Genomic DNA, 20693 nt, shown 5'->3' with positions numbered 1-20693 from the left:
TAAAGAGTTGCACACTTACTAGGAAACATGTTTAAATCACTACGACTGACTTCTGTGTAAGGCTATATAGTTCACAAACTAGTACAAAAGGAGGAGGGCTTCCTGAACTACTAGTGAGGCTTTTAATGCCAGCCCTCTTTATCTATCAGCTTATTTTTCTCCATGTCCCATCTTTAGCAATAGCACTTAGACATATACTTCCTTACAGTGCTTTACAGCCCTCTCTAAGCAGTTTACAGAGTCAGCCTATTGTCCCCAACAGTCTGGGTCCTGAGTCAAACTTGAGCCTGGTGAGATCTGCCAAATTGCAGGCAGCTGGCAGTCAGCACAAGGAGCCTGCAGTACTGCACTCTAACCACTGTGCCACCATGGCTCTTTACTACACTTCCCTAAACTTACTAAATTGTGCTACCAAGCACATGAGATAAAACAGCATCAAGATGACTATGTATTTGCATGGCACCCCAAATGAACTTCTCATTAGATCCACATCGTAAGATCCTGGGGCTGTGGACCAGACAAAGATTACCATGGAATAATGTAGTTGTAGTTGAAATCAAGATTCATAAAAGGTAAGTAAGTAAAAGGGTTCCTCAGACTGATTCTTTACATTAATCCTTACTTTATCTGGACTAAAATGGAAAGGTCAATCAGAAAGTTAATCTTGCTTTCTGGTTCTAAACACAAAGATAGGCAGCTGTAGAGTGGAACTATTTGACCCATACATCTCTGCTGCTTGTTGTATTTTTCCCAGCTAGTGTGTATTTGGAAAACAAATGAGATATAATTTAACAACAGGACACAATCATGACTTCTGGTAACTTATCTTTACCTATGGTCCTTTGTAGAAATTCGGTCACTCCGGGTTTTTCTTTGTTGTTTACAATTTAACACAAAAAAACTGAACAGGAAATATTGACTAGCATAAAGGTTTTTGCAATAATATAAAAGTGAAGGATTATTAAATCCCAAATCAGTCAAAATTTCATATGTTGTCTGGGTTACATTCAGTAGCTGAGTCCTTTCATCATAATTAATCCTTAGTTTCTCATGCATAGGTGTCCATAAGAAGCCACAATGAGAGAAATGATATAATTCACGCCATTTCATCAATGATATGATGCTAGGATAGCCCCTCCCCTCTTCTCTATGGATGCCATTGTATTGTGTGAACACAGATGGTTTTTTATTAAGATTTCTGAGCATACACAGTACCTGTTTCATTGTTCTGTTATTCGGAAGTGCACTTGTTCCTACTCAGCAGCAAAACTTTATAATCTTTGGATTTGTATTAGAGCAGAAGTTTTCAACTCAAAGCCCGTGATCTTCCTGTGGGATGCTTAGTCTGGCCCATGGAACTGACCTGGAAACAACAAAGGAGCAGCCCGCACAGTCCTCTCAAGCTCCATTTTCACTGGCAGAGGTTGCAGAAGGCCATCGCAGCCAAAAACGGAGCTTGTCCACCTCAGCCCCCCTGAGGTCAAACAAACCCTGATGCTTCCCTCAATGAAATCGAGTTTGACACCCCAGTATTAAAGGATGCAGAAAGATGACACTAGAGAGAGATCCACAAATCACCTTCCATGCTTTTTACACCATTCTGCATTTGAATTTCAAGTTGAGGAAAGCAATGAAAAGGAAATCTGGCAGACTTCAGGACTGATGAAAATGCAGGGACTCCCTTTGGATTTTTCTAAGAATTTGCCAAAGTCATCAATATTTGTCTCAGTTGGATCAGGATGAATAGATGTTTTCTTTTGTATTTAATTTCTGCTCGAAGTTGAGTGTACATTTTTAGACAAATTATGGTTTCCGTTCAATCTTTATTGGATGTTCTTTTTTGTGTTGGATTCTTTTGCTTTTGCTATCAAAAACCTGCAAGCAATGAATGTAAGCAAGGGTTAATTAAAAGTTATTCTGCCACAGAGACTTTTAAGAAAAAAATATCTGGTTGTTCAGAGGCTTAAGATAATCATAGCTCAAATTAAGGAGAACTGCTTTCTGAGAATAATTATAAGATTTATGGGCAACTTACAGTCCACAATAATGGATAATAGCATTAATAAGGTATTTAATTATCCGTTCTTTCTGTGTATCATTAAATTATGTGGTGGCAGCTTGTCTCTAGAACTTTTCTTTCCTTAAGCACAGCAGCCATAAAATCTTCCATCCTGAAATAGGCAGGGACATCAGCTAGGTTTTGAGTGGCTTATTTTCAGATAAGTGGCCCTAAGCTCTTAGCTCAACAGCAATCGCACTTTGACTATTTACTTGACAGCACTCTTTGAGAGGTTTACAATGTCAGCCTATTGCCCACAACAATCTGGGTCCTCATTTTACCAACCTCGAATGGATGGAAGGCTGAGTCAACCTTGAGCCGGTCAGGATCGAACTCCTGGCAGTGGACAGAATGATCCTGCAATCCTGCATTCTAACCACTGCGCCACCACAGCCCTTAAAGCTCAAGCTCTTTCCCTTTTCATCTGCTGCTACTGAGATGAAGGGTGCTGTAACACAACTATGGAAAGTAGCAGATTGAAAGGGTTAGGTTGGGTCCCTTATCAGTATGATAACACAGTTTTAACAATTGTAGAGGTGTGTGTTGCCAGTTCTGGCTCCCTGGTTTCAGAATACATTTTCTAACTTCAGGATTTTAGTGTTTTGGAACAGATGTCCTTTTTGTTTACTTTCCTGTACGCTACAAAACATCTCTGTTTCTTATGTTAATTGATATTCAATTTACTAAATTGAATAAAAATATAAACATGCACAAGGTTACCAAAATAGTTCCCAACTATGGAACCAGAACAGTGTTATCCAAGATGCTCTTGCCAAACTTTTTTCCCATTCATCTTTCTATCGGATTCTTTACACCCATTTTACACCGTAACAACTTTTTCCTATAATTGTTCTGAACCAGCCTTTCAGCCAGATAACATATCAAAAAGTAAAACGAATTAGGATGAACCAAAATATTATTGGGAAAATAAAGCTTGTGTATAACTCTATCCTGGACCTGGAGCTTTTGATATTTGAATGTTTTGCAAATGGTCTACTAATATACTACGGTCTCTCTACTAAACCACTATGTGGTCTTTTTCTTCCAAGGTAAGAAGTCATGCAGTATACTAACTAGGCAGGGGTGAAATGCTACCGGTTCAGACCAGTTCACCCGAACCAGTAGTAAAAAAAAAATGCTACTGGTTCACCCGAACAGGTAGTAAAAAAAATGCTACTGGTTTGGGCAAACCAGTTTTTCTGACAATCAGCTGTGACCCATGATTTATATTAGCTAGAAAGCAGGATTTCCTGCTTTATAGCTCATCTAAATCGTGTGGCACAGCAGATTCCCCCCCCCCCTCGCTGTTCACTTACCTTTCCAGACGTGCTGGGTAAAAGTCTCCGCCCATCCGCCCGGACATCATCACATCTGTTTTTCACGCTCTGCACATGCGCAGAAGGTCTTGTGCATGCCTGGAAGTGGAATGCGAGTGAAGCTAGTGAGTGCGCAAGCCTGCATGCATTCTATCACATTGCTACCAAACCAGTAGCAAAGGTAAGTGGATTTCACCCCTGTAACTAGGTATATCTCAGTGCTCAGCCTGTTCTTCAGTGTTTCCTTAACATTTCAAATGAGCAGATGACCAATTCTGTGCACAAAGCTGGTGCTCTCTAACGAAGATATAGAGCAGTGGAAAGCCCAACAGTATGTGGGAAAAAATAAGTTTAACACCCAGAGTGCTAGTTGTTCTTATCCATTCATAGTCAAGAAACAAGCGCACTACTCCAAACGTTCATCAAAGAAAGCTTTGTGTGCAATATAGTGGTCTAGTCTTGAGGTTACAAAGTAAATGACGATCAATAAATCTGGATGTCAGCAGTTCTGAATATTTTCTCTTCAAAAATAGAGAACTAAAATGGCATTATTGACTGCATGCAAGGGTCATGTAATATGTTTACGCACTCATCCAAGCCAGTAAATTGTGTTCTACTGGGATAAACAGCTACTTCATTTATTCCCAGTGATAAAAGGGCAAGAAGTCCCATCAGCTGAGAAACATATAAACTACAAGTGAATTGAAAATGACTAAGTTGTTTGGGTAATCCTTACTTATAATAATGATTTAAAATACAGCCCAGGGGTTAGAAGGGCAGGGCACTGGCAGAATTTAAGGGAAAAATACTTAACATTAAAAGTGTTTTTTTTAAAAAATACCTTAGTCACCTCCAGTAACCCTACAGCTAAACTGGGTGTGGAATTCTGGCTCTTGTTTTTCAAACATTGAAAAACGAACAAAATACATGACTACATGTATAAATTGCAATATGGAGGGTTAGTAAATTTTTGGAACAAGCAAGGTTCCATCCAAAAAAAGTTGGGTTCTGCCCAGGGACATCAAACTGTTGCAAATGGAGAAAAGATGGGCTCAGAAGTAAATGCATTTTTATTAATACTTTACATAAAATTTCATAAACAAGAAGATAGAACAGTGGACAGAGTTAAAATATTACTTTATGTCCATGGCTTGTTTCAACATATTTATTACACTATGCGAATGCAGCAATTATGTGCAAATATGTGCTATGGCTTAATATGTGGAAGCCCAAATAATTATGGTTTGTTTAACAAATTGAACTCTGTAATATATGTGAAACATGGTACTATTAGTTCAATTAAGTTTTCATTATCAACTATTACAGGGCTAATTTTCTTTTTTTTTTCAAGTTTAATACTTGATTTAAGGAGGGGCAGAAAACCAGGATAAACCAATGATGCAATTAAAAAGAAGGTGTGCTAGAAATGCCACCTGTAAGAATATATTGCCATGCCAGCTGTTTATCAAATGGCTTGACAAAACAGAAAAAGCTCATCTAGCAGTAAAACAAGACTGAACATTGATGGAACGGCAAGTTTTGTTTTAGCTTGACTTAAAGCAACACAAGAAAGCCCTTAGCAAAAGTTACATGATAAACAGCATGTTGAAGATGTGGAACAAGAATACATTAAATCACCCAAAATAAGCAGCAACTGCAATTATATATGGTCTTGATGTTCAGAGGCTTAGATTCTGTTCTGTGGGGGGGGGGGAGAGAAAGGGAGAGGGTGAACAGTTAACACAATGTACTTAGATGGAGAGATCTTGCAGCTCCCTTTTCCAAATGGGAATGAACTTGCTGAGCTTTCTAGAAGTATGTCTAAACCAACTGCCTATTTGCCCTAGGGAGACTCTTAGCATCCCCCTCCCTGCATTTTGATAGAATTTCTGATGTTTCCCCGAGAAAAGACTTAAAAGGCAAACTGAGAACCATTGTTTCTCTTGATGGCATCCCTGCATCTCAGGAACTCAGATGGTCTTTTCATGCCTGTTGCTGCTGTTGAAAGAAATGTCCTTCTGGGTTCGGCTCCAAGTGGGGAAAAAGACACTGGAGACATGGAGGCTGCTTGGAAAGATGGTTTTAATGGTGCACAGGACCACATGGCTTGAGTCCTGAACAGAAAAGGTGATCACATGCTTCAATGTTGGTGGAGAAGAAGAGAAGGGCTGAGATGCTGAAAATCCCTGGTTTTATGCCCTCTCTGGCCTTTGATCTTGAGCTTGTCTTCTGATTGGTTGTCAGACTCCCATGCGGCCATGCAGAGCAACTCTCTAGGCTGCTTTTTGAATCCAGGTTTGGTTGAGTTCTCAGATGCCATGTGGTGAGTTGGGTAAAGGGCCAATATTATCATGCCTTAATCCCATCCCCCTGGAGCTGAAGGGGGAAACTCTTTATTATGTAAAGGGACTGGCTTGGCCTTCTTAATGGCCCATTGACAAAGTGGGTGGAGGCAGGAAGCTACAGGGAGCTATTCTCAATTTAAAACATGTTTCTTCCTTTTCACATCCAGGGAAATATAATATTCTGCCTTTTCAATATTTCCTAGGATATTTTATTTTTCTGGGAGAGGGCTGGGTGATAACTTTCCACACAGCAAAGTAACATTCTCACCAATCTGCCAACAGAAGTTCATTGGCAGGACTGGAAACATTAAGCAGACAGGCAGCCTCTTTTGGGTTCCCAGAAAATGTTAGGTTTTTTTTTTAAAAAAAAATAAGCAAGTATGGTGTGGTCATGAGGTGAGCAATTTTAGTGTTCAGGGTCTATAATATTTATTGGGGAAATGATAGGTTGGTGTTTGATGACCTTTCCCACTTTACTACTTTTGTAAATGGGAACAGCATTTTCTGAAAAGTTTTTCTCCCAGGTAATTTGAGAAGGGAAGTGACCCCCCCCCCTTTAAAAAAAACTATATTAAGAATGATTTATAATACACCATTCTGTGTTTCTTACTTTAAAATGATTGGGAAAAAAACTACCACTGATTTTCAACCATTGTGCCTGGAAATCTGGAGGCATAATTAGAAGGCTATTGAAGTCAACTGTCTTATGTTAGGCATTATTCACCTAGGTACGATTCATGTTTTGAATGGGACTAAAGCACAAATAAATCTGATTCCAATCTCAGGTGATTGGTCCATTTGTATGTGTGAATGTGGCACATTCACAGTTAGTTGAATGGAAGGTCAAGGGCACTGCATATGGGTTTTGAGATCTGTCTTTCAGCCTGTTATAAGGATAGGCAACAAAATTTGTGCTTGCTGTTGATTAAACCCTCTATAGAACATCTGCAGAAAATAGCAGGCTACATGCATGGAAAGAACAGGGGAATAGTTGTTAAAGCAAGTTTGATCTCACTACTAAGCGCTGCTGTGTAAACAGTCTATGTTATATGGTTAGAGCCAGGCTCTACAGAAAAAAGACCATATTGCAAGAAAAGAAGGGGAGGAAAATGCCTCGGAGGTAGAATTATGAAACTCTTGCTTCATTTATAAGAGTCATGAAGTGATGGTGCCAGTCCAGCGTGTTTATTCTACTATTTTTGGTAGTGTCTTTTGTAGCTGCCTGCAAGAAATCATATTCAACTCTAACTGCCAGGATGGTAGGAGGGTACCTGAATTGTTTTGCTAATTCTAAGGTTTCCTGATCAGGAGGAGCATATTATTGATGCAGTAGGGCAATAATAACAATATTAATAATATAAACATTGTTAAAAAGTTATAGGTGCTTTGGATGCCATCCCAAAACAACTGGAGGACCATTTGAACACCATTGGCATTGACAAATTCACCATCAGTCAATTGCAAAAGGCGGCTTTACTCAGAACAGCTTACATCCTGTGACACACCACAAAACCTCAACATCTGCCTATCTCAGGTGCTTGGGAAGGACTGGATAGGTGGATAAAAATGCCAAATCCAGTCTGAACATCTAACTGACTGTGCGGCGAACCATAATACCAGCTATGGGGGTTGCATCCACAGTACACATCATCAAAAGAAAAAAAAGTATTAGGAAATGTAGCTTGGCATTCATAGGCTAGTGATATAAAAGGAAATGGATCCTTATAATAGTTTTCAACCAAGGTGGATGAAATTGTCAGTAATAGTTTTTTTTTCCTTTTAAAAAACAGCCAATTTACAATCCATTTTGATGGAATCTCATAAATTGTAATCCCAAATCACACAAATATTTTGATGACCCAACAGTAGTTGCCTCTGAGTAAGTGGAAACAGAATTCATCATTAGGCATAATGCAATCTATTTCTAGTTTATCATGTAGTTAGTTATCTTTTCATACAGATGCCATCTTTTGGATAAGATGGCATCTGTTATCTTTCTCTTTAGAAACTAATTTCTTATTTTGCCCATTGGGCTCTTGGGAGAGCTTAACAAACTGCCAGAAAAAGGAAAGATATTTTTTTTTATTTTAAAAAATTGCTGTATTACCAATACATGATTAGAACATAAATTAGGGTTATTAGAACAGATTGGCATTCCCCTCAACTAATTTAGGAATGGCAGAAAAAATGCAATTAAAAATGAACATATGCTTTCTGTCTTCCTCCTGAAACAGAATCAAAACAGGTTAGAAAATTGATATGAACAAGAACAGAATTTTCAGTATGGGAACTTAGAATAATTGGTGTGATACAATGTTTGTCTCTTGATCATTCTTCATCACAGAATACTCTCAGCTCGTATAATCTATCCAAAATGTCTAAGAAACAGAGCTTTGTATTTAGGCCTCTAGTTATTTTAGCTGGATGACAGGATCTAGCAGGCAGGAAAGCTGGACCCAAATTTGTCCAGGGACATTTTTGTTTAGCAGTAAATTCTGCTGTTTATCATGGGGCGAAGCCCCTTTAGTTTTGTAATGGAGTAAAAGCTTATTCTTCCTGTTGTAGATTATGAAAGCAGCAAGGCCTTTTTATAACCAGTGTCTTTTAAGAGTCTTGCAGGCAAAAGGCAGAAGTGCAACTGATCAAAAGACAGCTATTCTGCACAGAGAGAAATAATGGGAAAATTTGCCACTGCAGATTGGTGAGCCACATGTGCATGGATCTGCCAAGACCAAAATCCATGAATAAGCAGAGCAGTTGTCTGATAAAAGCTGGAATATCAGAAATCAGAGTTGGCAACAGTACAAAAACATTTTTTCCATAGCATTTTTTTGGAGCTTTTGTTAACTTCCCATTAGCTTATACTGTTTTTCTGGTGGTTCTCTCATCATATACTAAACTGATCCAATCTAGTTAGCTTTTTCAAAATCATGCAAGTTCAGCTAGGTTTTGTCACCATCTATAAATTTTATAATTAAAGAGCATCAACATGTGGTCGCCACGATGTAGAAAAGATGTGGAGATTCTAGAAAGAGTGCTGAGAAGAGCAACAAAGATGATTAGGGGACTGGAGACTAAAACATATGAAGAACGGTTGCAGGAACTGGGTATGTTTAGCTTAAGAGAAAGAAGGACTAGGGGAGACATGATAGCAGTGTTCCAATATCTCAGGGGTTGCCACAAAGAAGAGGGAGTCAAACTATTCTCCAAGGCACCTGGGGATAGAACAAGAAGCAATGGGTGGAAACTAATCAAGGAGAGAAGCAACTTAGAACTGAGGAGAAATTTCCTGACAGTTAGAACAATTAATCAGTGGAACAGCTTGCCTCCAGAAGTTGTGAAAGCCCCAACACTGGAAGTCTTTAAGAAGATGTTGGATAGCCATTTGTCTGAAATGGTATAGAGTTTCCTGCCTAGACAGGGGGTTGAACTAGAAGACCTCCAAGGTCCCTTCCAACTCTGCTATTGTATTATATTGTATAACAGTTTGGTGAGATACTAAGAAAGTCTAAATTAATTTTCACTAGCCTAGTTTAGGACCTTCTATCAATATGTGAGTCAAACCAAGATGTGTGCAGCATGCTGAAACTGCATTCTCAAAACAGTGGAAGAAACTGTTTGGGGGGAAAATATTCAAAATATATAAAAGAATGCGTGACCTGAAAAATGAAAGGCATGTATTTTGTCCCTTAACCTCCCCACATTCCTCCCCCAAAAAGAGAGAGAAGACTGAAAATTTCAATCTCATCATGCATAGATCTCTGCAAAGATCTATGCACTACATAAGAGATGTTGGTGGGCTACATTTAGCTATTTATTGCTGGCTTTAAAAGGTAAAGGTTCCCCTCCCATATATGTGCTAGTCGTTAGGGGTCAGTGCTCATCTCCGTTACAAAGCTGAAAAGCCAGTGCTGTCCAAAGATGTCTCCGTGGTCATGTGACTGGCATGACTAAATGCCGAAGTTGCACAGAATGCTGTTACCTTCCCACCAAAGGTGGTTCCTATTTTTCTACTTGCATTTTTACTTGTTTTCGAACTGCTAGGTTGACAGAAGCTGGGACAAGTAGCGAGAGCTCACTCTGTTACATGGCACTAGGGATTTGAACCACTGAACTGCCGACCTTTCTGATCGACAAACTCAGCATCTTAGCCACTGAGCCACCTTGTCCCCTATCATTGGCTTAGTGACTTGCAATACTACAGTTTTTAAGATGTTCTGAAATTAGCTAATTAGTTATTTGCTAGCACAATCTCTTGAATTAGCAATGATCACATTGTACTCCTTTTAAAGAGGTTTAAAAGAAACTTGGGTCTTTCGTATCTTGAGGCAAGAACACACCAAATTGATCCTATTAGTTCCTTCACAATTGTCTATTCAGTCTTCACTTAGAAAATGTTGTGGTCCTATTGAATAATATGGAGTTTCTTGATGGGACAGTTGTTGAAACACCCTTGGGAAATAGCCTGGCATTTCCTCTCATCGTTTACATTTTCCACTGCAAGCAATTTGCTCAACATCCAGTGAATTTCCATCTTTTAGAGCATCTGGGTCCCATGCAAAGGAAGGAAAGATTTCTTGTATAGTTGGAGACAATAACCAGCACTATGGAAATGATAAATTGATGATAAATTCATCCTCCAGCAAGAAGCAGAATTGTTTTGTTCCAGATTACTTAGTTGAAATATACAGGATCTCTTTAAAGTTATATGAGATTTTACTCAAATGAATATTTTATATTACAGTAAAGGCAATTAAAATATTCTGTTGGAGCACCCAACCGATAAAGTTGCCTATTTTTTTCTCTAGATTTGGTCAATGATAGATAGAAATTTGACCTTTAAAGGATCTCATTCATCCCTGTATTTATGTGCCAGATGTTGCATCTGATAAATATGCACTTGCCACCTAGCTGTTAAAGACATAGAAAAAGATAACTTCTCAGATTTTATCTACTTAAGCTCTTCATGTTTTATCTTCACCTATAAATAGGCAACGGTGTGCATGTCACAATGGGCAAATTCTCTAGTAATTGTAGGCTGATCGTTAAATCAGCTAAGCAGGGTTGGACTTGATTAGTACTTGAATAAAGAGTCACACAATTGCACCCTGGATCCAACATTGAAATTGTTTGAATGAATCAAACCATTTCAAGTTGGATGCAGGAGTGGGAAATTGTAAAAATCCCAGAAAAAAATGGCAAACCGCTATTACACAATCAATCATACTAATATAATCACCAAGTGTTAAGCATGAGTTCTTGCAAAGGTACATGTATACACATATTTATAGATCAAAAGCTCTGATATTCAACAATCACATATGTGTAAGAAATTTTGGGAAGGATGGAAACCCTGGTACAATATGGAAGAGAGTGGGCAAACCACTTGGCAGTTTATCACAAAAACAGAAAATTAGTGCAGGTGGAGTGAAGTCTGGGAAGAAGCTTTTCAAGGTATTCAAAGAGACGCCACCTTAATGAGCTCATTATAAAGGCGGCCAGGAAATTCCTATCACACTTTTCAAGATGCTGTATTCATATCCCCCAGCAAATTTACTGAAAACTGTGTTGGCTTGCTCCCTTGATTTTTGCCCAGCTGCCTGGGCAAACAATATGAAGACTTAAACAAAGCTCATAGCATAATGCCTGCCTTTCAGATCCCACAAGATTGTTGTCTTGGTTGGACATTCTGTAACATTTTAGTCTTCTGGAGAAGATGGTGTGTGTTATTAATTTCAGTTATTAGTAACCACCACAAAAACAACCAACTCTGGGAGATCTGGCAAGCAGATATCATGCAAACCATAAATGATGAGTTAGCGTCTTATACACCCCAACCAAATGCAGTTTATTCAATCAATCATGGCTAAGCCAACCGTAAGAGCACGGTACGTACTCCCAATCCTTCATTTAAATTGGATAATAGGAGACAGAATGAAATAAGGCATCTCCCCTGCTTGACTTGCCGCCCTCCAGAGAAGTGCAATTATAAACTCTGTAGTCATGGCTGCAGTCCCTGTTGTCTCAGACCCTGGAAGACTTCAGCTTAGGGTAGAGAGCGTGCGTTTCGATCAGTTCTTGGATGCGCTCGGACCAAAGGTGCTTTTTTTTTCAAAAGGCCACTGGACAGGGTTTTGTTTTGCTTTGTTTGTCTCGACAGAAGACGTTTCGCTTCTCATCCAAAAAGTTTCCTCGGGTCAGAGCCGATAAAGCTTCTTGGATGAGAAGCGAAACGTCTTCAATCGAGGCCAAAAAGGCAGTCCAGTGACTTTTTTTTGAGGGGGGGAAACCCACCTTTGAGGCAATTGTGTCCTGGATGCCTGAGAATCTCCACAGACGCTGGAACCCCCCGGGAGCGCCTCAGCGGCAGCAACCTCCCCTTTATACGGAATTCAAGCGCCCCCGCTAATTAATGCTTAGAGCCCCCACCCCCACTCCGAGGCGGCGGCTGAGGGCGCAACTGGTACCAGCTTGCCGTCGCGGCTGAGTTTAAGACTTAGCCGAGGCTTGCCCGACGGCCCAGGCTTCCCCCCCTTTTTTTTTTTCTGTGCGCCGCAGCCACTCTCGCGGGCGAGGGGCGGGGTCGGCGGCCCCAGAACTGGGTTACGCGATCCCAGGAGGAGCCGACGGCTCTGACCAGCCCCTCCTGGGCGGAGCTCCACTCCCCCCCATCACACATACACACACACACACAGCCGTCGACGCCCGGCTGTCGAGTGGCGTGAGCTGGAGTCCGGGTTGTGCATGGGGTTCCCGGTGGCAGCGAGCAGCGGCATCCCCTCAAGCGTCCTGCGCGCCGTCGAGTGCCGTCCTCGCCATGAGTTTCCCGCGGCCGCTGCGCAGAGCCGTCAGCTTGACCCCCGCGCGGACTCTCCGGCTGGTGGTGCTGGGGCAGGGCGCCGTGGGCAAAACAGGTACCCATCCTTACCTTCGGGGGCGGGAAAGTCTGGAGCCGCCGTGCTGTTTCCCTATTCAAATCCCGACGCTTCCTTCCCAAAAGTCAGGTAATAACCCGCCTCTGCCCTCCAGGTCGAGGCGTCAGTCACCAAAGTCCTGCGGTTCTCTCCCCCTTCCTCTCCCCCCCCCCCCGGGAGAAATCGCTGTCTCCTGTCCTGTCAAAAGTGGATCGGCTCCGTCGTCGCGTATTTGACCTTACCAGCGGGAAGCCACTTCCCATCGCCAATTTATTCGGAGATTTTTCAAAGCGAAAACTTCATACTTGGCGTGGTCGTTCAAGGATCAGTTAGTATCCCAGGTGGGTGGTGCGGTTTGGGGTTTAGAAAAGGAGAGGAAGCGCTGAACTCCGCTGGCTACCCGTGGGAAAGCGTGGGGGGAGGGTTATGGATATGTGGACCTTTCTTGCTTGATCCAACTCAGAATCTCATGTAGTGCTGCAACATCATTGCTCTACCGTGAGCAGTTGTACGAAGTGAACGCTCAGGTCTCCAAGTATAGTGCTGGAGCTGCCTTCCAGGAAAAAATAATACATCTGTTTTTCAGTTAGATAGGGGAGCATTACCTCTATTTGTCCTTTACTGTTTTATTCAATTTCTCAAAATCCACAAGCCTTCAATGATCTTCTGCTTGACTAGTATAGAAGCTCTTTAATACAATATCTGTGTTTGAGAAGAGTCTGCTAGTGCTTTTTGAATTAACAGACTTATTGAAGACCTGAGCTTTTATGCCATTTTATGCCTATACCTGTGTTGAATTATTTTGACAATACCTTACCCTTTTTGTTGGGAAAGTAAAATGTTCCCAAATGGAATCAGACCTGGGATGGCTTTCTCCAGCACTCTGGATCAGAAATTCAGGCAAAAGAAGTTACCTGAACAAAACACAGGTAACAAAACACAGGTTTTGTTCACAAGTGATTTATGAGTCGCCTGCATAGCTGTGGCTTTGTCAATCCTGTTTTATTTGCTTTTATTAATAGGGCTTACATCCTGCTGTCCTATGAATCTTAATTTTAGTGTGTGACAGGAACTTCAACCCAGATCTCCCAGGCTGAAATCAAAGAGAGTCCCAGCTGCTCATGTTAGTTCTTGTTTTACATTTGTCACATTGAGGCTTCTATTCCCAATTTTCTTTTTAACTGTGGAGGAAATTAAAAGTTAGACCTGTTGCATAGTTGCATTCTCCACTGATATAATTTGCCACCAAACTTCTTCCCCGAAGTATTTAAATCATACTTGTTGTTGATCTGTATCTGCAAAGGAAGGAAAAAGACCATTGTTTTACAATTATTTAGGGGAGGGTTTAAATATGGGAAGTCTATATTTGGCTGCAGTCTTGTCCATAGTATGTCTTTGCATCTAGCCAACTCTTCATCCAAAATATACCCCAACAGCCTTTGCAAACTGAAAGAAAGTGAAAGGATTGTTTAAAAGGGAATAGAACAGGCTAACAAAAATCAAGGAGATAAAAAGCAGGAACGTACAATTTTTTTTGGCTGAAGGTACCGGTAATTTTCTTTTAATAGTGGGCTCATTCATGTTGCTGTCAAAATGCAAATTAAAATTTGAAGTACAGTTATCCTAATCCTAGCCTTCCTTCACTTAGAGCATTTATTTATTTATTCATCTAGTAAATTCATTGGCTACCCACCTCATATACATGACTTTGGGCTGTCCACAATTTTTAAAAAATAATGTTTTTAAAATCAATAGCATTTTGTTAATTTGAGCAAGGCAGATATACAAAGAATCTCAAGGTATAGTACTGGAGTTGCATTCCAGGAAAAAAAATCACCTCAGGCACTATCACTAACATTTGCTATTTGTACCAGGTGAAGCAAGTTTCTTTTCTTCCTAGACACGCAAGTCCTTTTACAGTATAGAATTTATTGAAACTTTTAATCCTATCTATCTACACCTACATATTTTCCTTTGGTGAATGTCTCTTCAGTTAGAAATCTACAGAGATTTAATACCCTCCTTTTGCATTTTCTGCTAAAGGACAAAAGAGGTTAAGCACATTTCTATGAAGCTCAGTGAAAGTTCCACTCAGATTGTCTTAGTAAAGTGATCCTTTGATGGAATCTGTTTCCTGGGGTATATATGCATTCCTGCCTTAAGCTTCTGAAACATAGACACATTTTCCCACTCTCTTCCTTTCTTTTTTACTCTTGCACTGATTTTTGATACTTGACTCAGTTGACCCAAATTTTAAAGCAAAGGATTCTGAAATCATAGTTTGGGAGGGCGAGTAGGATTAAATTATGCAGTATTGCTCTACTGCAACCACCACCTGGTTAATCACACTTTCCTTCATATTTCACACTAACTATGATTTCAGAATAAAGTAGATAGACTTCTCAGTCTACTTTGTTTCTGAATTATTCCACCTTTGGTGAGGAGACAGGTATTTGCATCAGTGGCTCTTGATCTTTTTCTTTCTTAAGTCTCACCAATAATACTGTCAAGAATTCTACCAGGATAGAAATGAAAAGCTTACCTTTTTCCAAGAAATATATATTTGCAATAACTAGCATTATGTTATTATATTTATGAATTGCAATTTGTAAATGCAGTGATAATTTAATAATCCTACTGCTCTAACTAAAACTTGAAATAATAAATGATTTCATCACTAAGAAAGATATGAGATTAATTCGTAGGGAAAAGTTTATGATTCTATTTCACCAACTAGCCTCTCATTTAAAAGAGAATTAAAGGTCTGTTTACAACAGAGTTGCATATTGCTGCAAAGAACTGTATCTCAATCTAATGATAATCTTCATACAATCCAAATAGGGTAGCTACCCAACTCTGGACAACGTCTCATAGATCACTAACTTGTAGTCTGTGGACCACTGGTGGTCCGTGAGAAAATTTTGGTGGTCCGCAGAAAAAATTATTTGCATTTTTTATATTGCACTAAATACTATTTATCTTTTTTAATAAATCCATATTAGTGGTCCGTGGGATTTAAAATTATGAATTTAATGGTCCCTGAGGTCCGAAAGGTTGGTAATCTTTGTCATAGATGGTACCACTTCTCTTTCTCTGGTCATCAGCCATTCCTGAGCCCTAACCCCTTTCTAGTACCAGCTTAAAAAAGGGAGCATCAAAAAGGGTGACACACATCAAAAAAGAGAGGGCTCCAATATTGTTGCTGTCTTGCCTTTTATAAAACCTCATTCCATGGACGCCTGTCAATAAAAGTCTTTTCCTGCATGTATATTGTGAAGTGTCTCATTCTGGTTCCTCCTGATGGGCACTGCTTCAGAATTCTTGGTTTGGAGATTGTTTGCTCCACTGCTCTTTCTTTGCTCTCTTCTCTCCCCTGAGCACAGATTTGGAGCTGAGAATTGCTTTGTACCTAGGGCAACTCTAAGCATCACCAGTACACATAACGCCACATTGGTGTACGTGATGTTTTCTTTGAAAAAGAAAGATCCTATTTCAGTTCTTTTTTCTAATCCCTATGGAATTCTGAAGGGGAAAAAATATCTCACTTAAAAAAAAAAAAGCCAATCCATCTACCATATGGATCTCCTTAGTTTCTATCCTGGTAGAATCTTTACACTGCTGCCTTCAAGCTAGCTTTTATTTCTTGTAATTGTTGGACTCAATGTGGCTATTATGTTTTGTTGAGCAACTTTTAAGGTTACTGTAATTTCTGCTTGGAATATACCCTCCATCTTGAGTCAGCAGTTCTTGTCTATCAAAAGAAATAATGTGCTATTGCCACAGTACCATTATGGATTCCTATTTCCTAGAGTAATGGGAGGTGAATTGGTCTTGTTTAATTCCTTTTAATGAAAAAAAGTATTAGAAACCTCAAATTTTATTGATTATTTATTTAGTAACAAAATGTATAGGGCTGCCCAATTCATGGTGACCCTGGGCAGCCTATAGAAGTAAAAACCCACACACAAAACCTAATAAACATACAGTCGAACTATTTTATTTTTACATAGCTACAAGTTATATGGAACACACTTATATAAAAAAAAGGAACAGGCATCTTACTTTCCATCCCATTATACCTCAAGGTTCAGAAAAGTCCAGCTAGACAGCTGCCTCCCTCTACTTTTTCTTTTCTTTTTTTTCAAATATACACATACGTATATAGTTTGTTTTCAACCTGGTTGAATGAATAAGCCACATTTGTTAGGTTTACACCACACAGTAAGCTAGATTTAAGCAACATTTTCTAAAATAAGTGATATTTGACTGGGTACAAATAACATATTAAGCTACAAGCTATGATTTACTAGTGCAATTGAATTTGGTAATATTTCACAGCTGCATTTCAGTAAACCTCTTTAAGTCAATGTAGGAAACAACATTCTATTCAGAAGCATTTGTACTCTTTCTGTGAAGACCATGATTATTGGCATCAAAGTGATCACATTTCAGGAAGCAAAATCATTTTTAAAACTAGCTCTGGCACTCCATTTTATTTAAGAGCTCAGGTACTACTTTTCATTATTACAGAAGAACAGGTACACTATGTTGCCAAAAGTATTCGCTCACAACTGAGTCTGTGGATGGGTATCTTCAACAATACAGCAGAAAACTTGATTTGGTAGGAATGGTCCTCAGACCTGAGTGGGAACATATTCCCATATCCTCCTGTCCTCCTGTAATTCAGCCTAAGTACATACCTTTGAAAAGAAAATTACATATAGCATTTCCACTCCCTTTTCTCTCCAATGTTTTTCTTTCCTTGTCTCAGATTTTAACTTGCAAGTTTCTTAGGGGAAGGTTTTAAGCTACTGAGGATTGGGATCAGAGGTGGGTTGCCAATTTCTTTACTACCAGTTCGGGCGTGCTCGTGCATGACACTTTGCAGAAGCATCTGGGTGGGTGGGCGGAGCCTCCCGCCACCACAACTACCGGTTCGGCCGAATCGGCAGCAACACACCTCTGATTGGGATCTGCAAAATGCCAGGCAGGCTGAGTTACACATATACAAAACCTATAATAATAATTCTAGTTTTGACTCCATCGTGACCAAGCCCAAGAGTGAGGGGATTGCTGAAAATAAAGTGATGCCAGTCCCAATGCTGTACCTGTTTGACTCAGCAGCGTACCTTGTAGGCTTGTTACCAAGGCAAAATAAAACCTTGCACATGCATTTTTAAAACCTCTGCACTGAAAGCAACTTTTATAGTTCCACATATTATATCGCAGCATTGAGGGCTTGCAATTTGCCAGATTTGGCATGGAGGAAATGTAAGTAACGAGGAAAGACACCCAATTAAGAGGCTTGTTCCGTCTTCCACTGGTGGCCGTCAGAGGCATTCCGATGTGCTGCTTAGAGCTGGGGAGGAGGTGAAATGGGACAAAAAAGTATCTTGAAAGGACACTTACAGCCTTTTTCACTCTTTTACAAAAATCATTTTTTTTCCAGCATAGACCCTGATTGCCACCAGAAAAGTGGGGGAAAGGGCCAGCTTTAATTAAGTATATGTTGGAACTTTTGTGGCCTTTATGTGAGAAAAAAAAGCATCCTTGTCTTTGCCTGCCTAAAGTTCAGTCATGCAAGTTCATGAAGAGTCTAATGCTGCAATCACTTCTCGTTCCTGGAGGAAGATCTCTATTAAAAGGTTCTTGATGGCAAGATTACCTGTATCATGACATTTATTTTTGCTTCTGGTTGCAAATCAACCCTACAATTAGAAATGAAGCCTCAGGCAATAGTCACCAGAGGTGGGGACATAATGGTAGTTCCCAAGTTGATCTTTACCCCACACAGCTATTATGTTCTTGGAAGGCAGAGTTATGTATACCACACAGCCTGTTTTTTCATCCCCTTAAACATGGGTTTCCAAATGTTTAGGCTGTAGAATCTGCTGTTTTTTTTAAAAAAAATCTTGGGACCCCAGATCAGAAGGGTTGCAGCCTCTGGAGGTCAGAGGATAAATCCTCTCTCTCTCTCTTCTGTTCTGACTAAGGTGTCCATCCCTTACAAAGAATTGTTCTCCCTTATTTCCTTGTGAAAGGTTTTGCATGGAGATTAAGGAGAAGAGCTCTCTACAACAAGGTAAGAGGGGGAGGGAAGCTCTCCAGAGACAGATTCCTCCTATTCCATTCAAATCCTTCTGCAATACCAGGATTTTGTAGGACACCTCCACCCATTCTAAATTATTGGTGTCTCCTCCCAACCCTTTGCCTGCTACCTGAGATCTGATGGATTCCTACCCTTTTAGGCTATGAAGACCTGGTTCTTCCCCAACCATTGGGCTAGCATGACGATTGACCTCTGAAGATGATTGGTATTACACCTGGAGGTAGTTTTGTTTATAACTATTTTAATGAATTGTTGTGAGCTACCCAGAGTCATCATGTGAGATTGGTGGCTATATAAAGCAAATGAATGAATGCGTGAATGAACAAATGAATAATATTCAAGCATGATAGAGCATCCCAAGGCATTGTCAATGCTGAAATAAGAATTGACTAAAAAAACAGTTGGCCTAGAGAGAGGGGAGTAGTCAGCCCTACCATTTCTGATTTTTGTTTATTCAGTCTAGCTTTCTCATCCTGGTGTATTATAGTTATACTAGGACTACAACTTTCAGAATTCCACTTTGCAGAGAAAATGGAAAAGGCATCTGAAGAATGCCAGCTTTAAAAAAAAATCTGACTCGATCTCTTACCTTTTGCACATGGTATAGAATAATCAAATCACAGAAATATAGAGTTGGAAGGGACCAATTAAACCATCCATGAGATTTGGCTGTCCTGCCTCTTTTTAAAATCTTCCAAAAATGGAGAACAAACAACTTATATAGATAAATTCTTCCCCTGTTGTTCAGATCTTACATTGTGAAATTTGTCCTTATTAGTGGAAAGCACTTGGAAATATGTCAGAACAAGTGGAAAATAGCTATGAAACAATGCAGATAGAGCCCTTGTGGTAATTCATCACTTTTTTCCTTTTAGCCTACCTTAAAGGAAATATTTTACTTCACTTGTATCTGTTATGAAACTCTCAAAGGAAATATCTCTTGCCATAAAAGTGAAAAAAGGTAACCGTACAGAAGATATTGCAGGTAAATTAGTTCAGTCCTTCAGGCTTTGCTGCTGTAAGTTCAAAAATGGGAGTTGAATTGTGCACTGAGGGTGAGGCTAGGTGGCTCTAAGCAGTGTTTCTTAATATAATATGTGATCTTCAGATAATTATTGTAGCTTATTGAACATATCCTGTTTAAAACAAATCACATGATGTGTGAAACAACCATTGAGTTGCTACTATAGTCTTTAACTTAAAACATTTTTCATTTACTCACTGTTCGAAGTTACAGTAACCCTGAAAAAAATGACTTATGACCATTTTTCACATTTATGGCCATCACATGGTCACATGATCAAAATTCACACACTTGGCAACTGACTCATATTATGACAGTTGCAGTGTCCCTGGGTCATGCGATCACCTTTTGCAACTTCTGACAAGCAAAGTTCATTCACTTAACAGCTGTGTCACTTAACAATTGGGACAAGAAAGGTTGTAAAATGGAGCAAAACTCACTTTACAAATATCTCACTTAGCACCCAAAATTTTGGGCTCAATTGTCATAAATCAAGGACTACAGGAGGCAGGAGGAGGAGCCACGTCACAATGTTACAACGTGCAGTCTCGACACTCTGAGACCGCCATTGACACTTTTGCCGCTGGACGGTCCAGCTGGACCTAAACCGTCCCATAGAGACAGTGATCAGGAAGACAAAGCCTTGCTGGTCTCAGGGACATCGCAAAGTCCCTGATTGACCCAAGGGAAGGTCTTCAAGCCGGCAGTAAACAGGCAGCCCCCAGGCTGATGAAGTCGGGACACTCCAGAAGGAAGTGAAAAAGAGAAAGCTGGTCATCTGGTGAGAATTTTTACTATTTTGGAAAAACTGCCCAAAGAAACCTTTTTTAAAAAAAAACTAACCAGATCCTCAATGAAGAATTAAGCTGCGAAATTAACACTGGATTGCATTGGAAAGCTTTTTTTTCTTTGTAACTATATTTTGT

The 20693-nt window shown here is 39.8% G+C and overlaps 1 protein-coding gene and 1 long non-coding RNA gene across 3 annotated transcripts in view; one reads left to right on the top strand and one right to left on the bottom strand.

Moving 5' to 3' along the window:
- Window positions 1–337: 337 nt before the first annotated feature.
- LOC309384936 lies at window positions 338–12302 on the bottom strand. The gene is made up of 3 exons (XR_014174132.1): window positions 12015–12302; window positions 3376–3474; window positions 338–1875 (listed from the first exon to the last, which is right to left on the bottom strand). It is a non-coding gene; the product is annotated as an uncharacterized lncRNA (long non-coding RNA).
- A 102-nt stretch (window positions 12303–12404) lies between these two features.
- LOC309384935 (ras-related and estrogen-regulated growth inhibitor-like) overlaps window positions 12405–20693 on the top strand; it is a 45898-nt gene continuing 37609 nt past the window's right edge. Inside the window, exon 1 of one of the 2 annotated variants that reach the window (XM_081938850.1) lies at window positions 12405–12634. In XM_081938850.1, the coding sequence (XP_081794976.1) occupies window positions 12538–12634 (97 nt within the window). In that variant the 5' untranslated portion in view covers window positions 12405–12537. Of the gene's footprint in view, window positions 12635–13493; window positions 13564–20693 lie in introns of those variants that run through there. The other variant, XM_081938851.1, reaches the window with a different exon arrangement.

Source organism: Natrix helvetica (genome assembly GCF_964273705.1).
Source record: "Natrix helvetica genome assembly, chromosome: 1".
NCBI classification, from domain to species: Eukaryota; Metazoa; Chordata; class Lepidosauria; order Squamata; family Natricidae; genus Natrix; species Natrix helvetica.
This window is presented reverse-complemented; position numbering and strand designations above follow the sequence as displayed.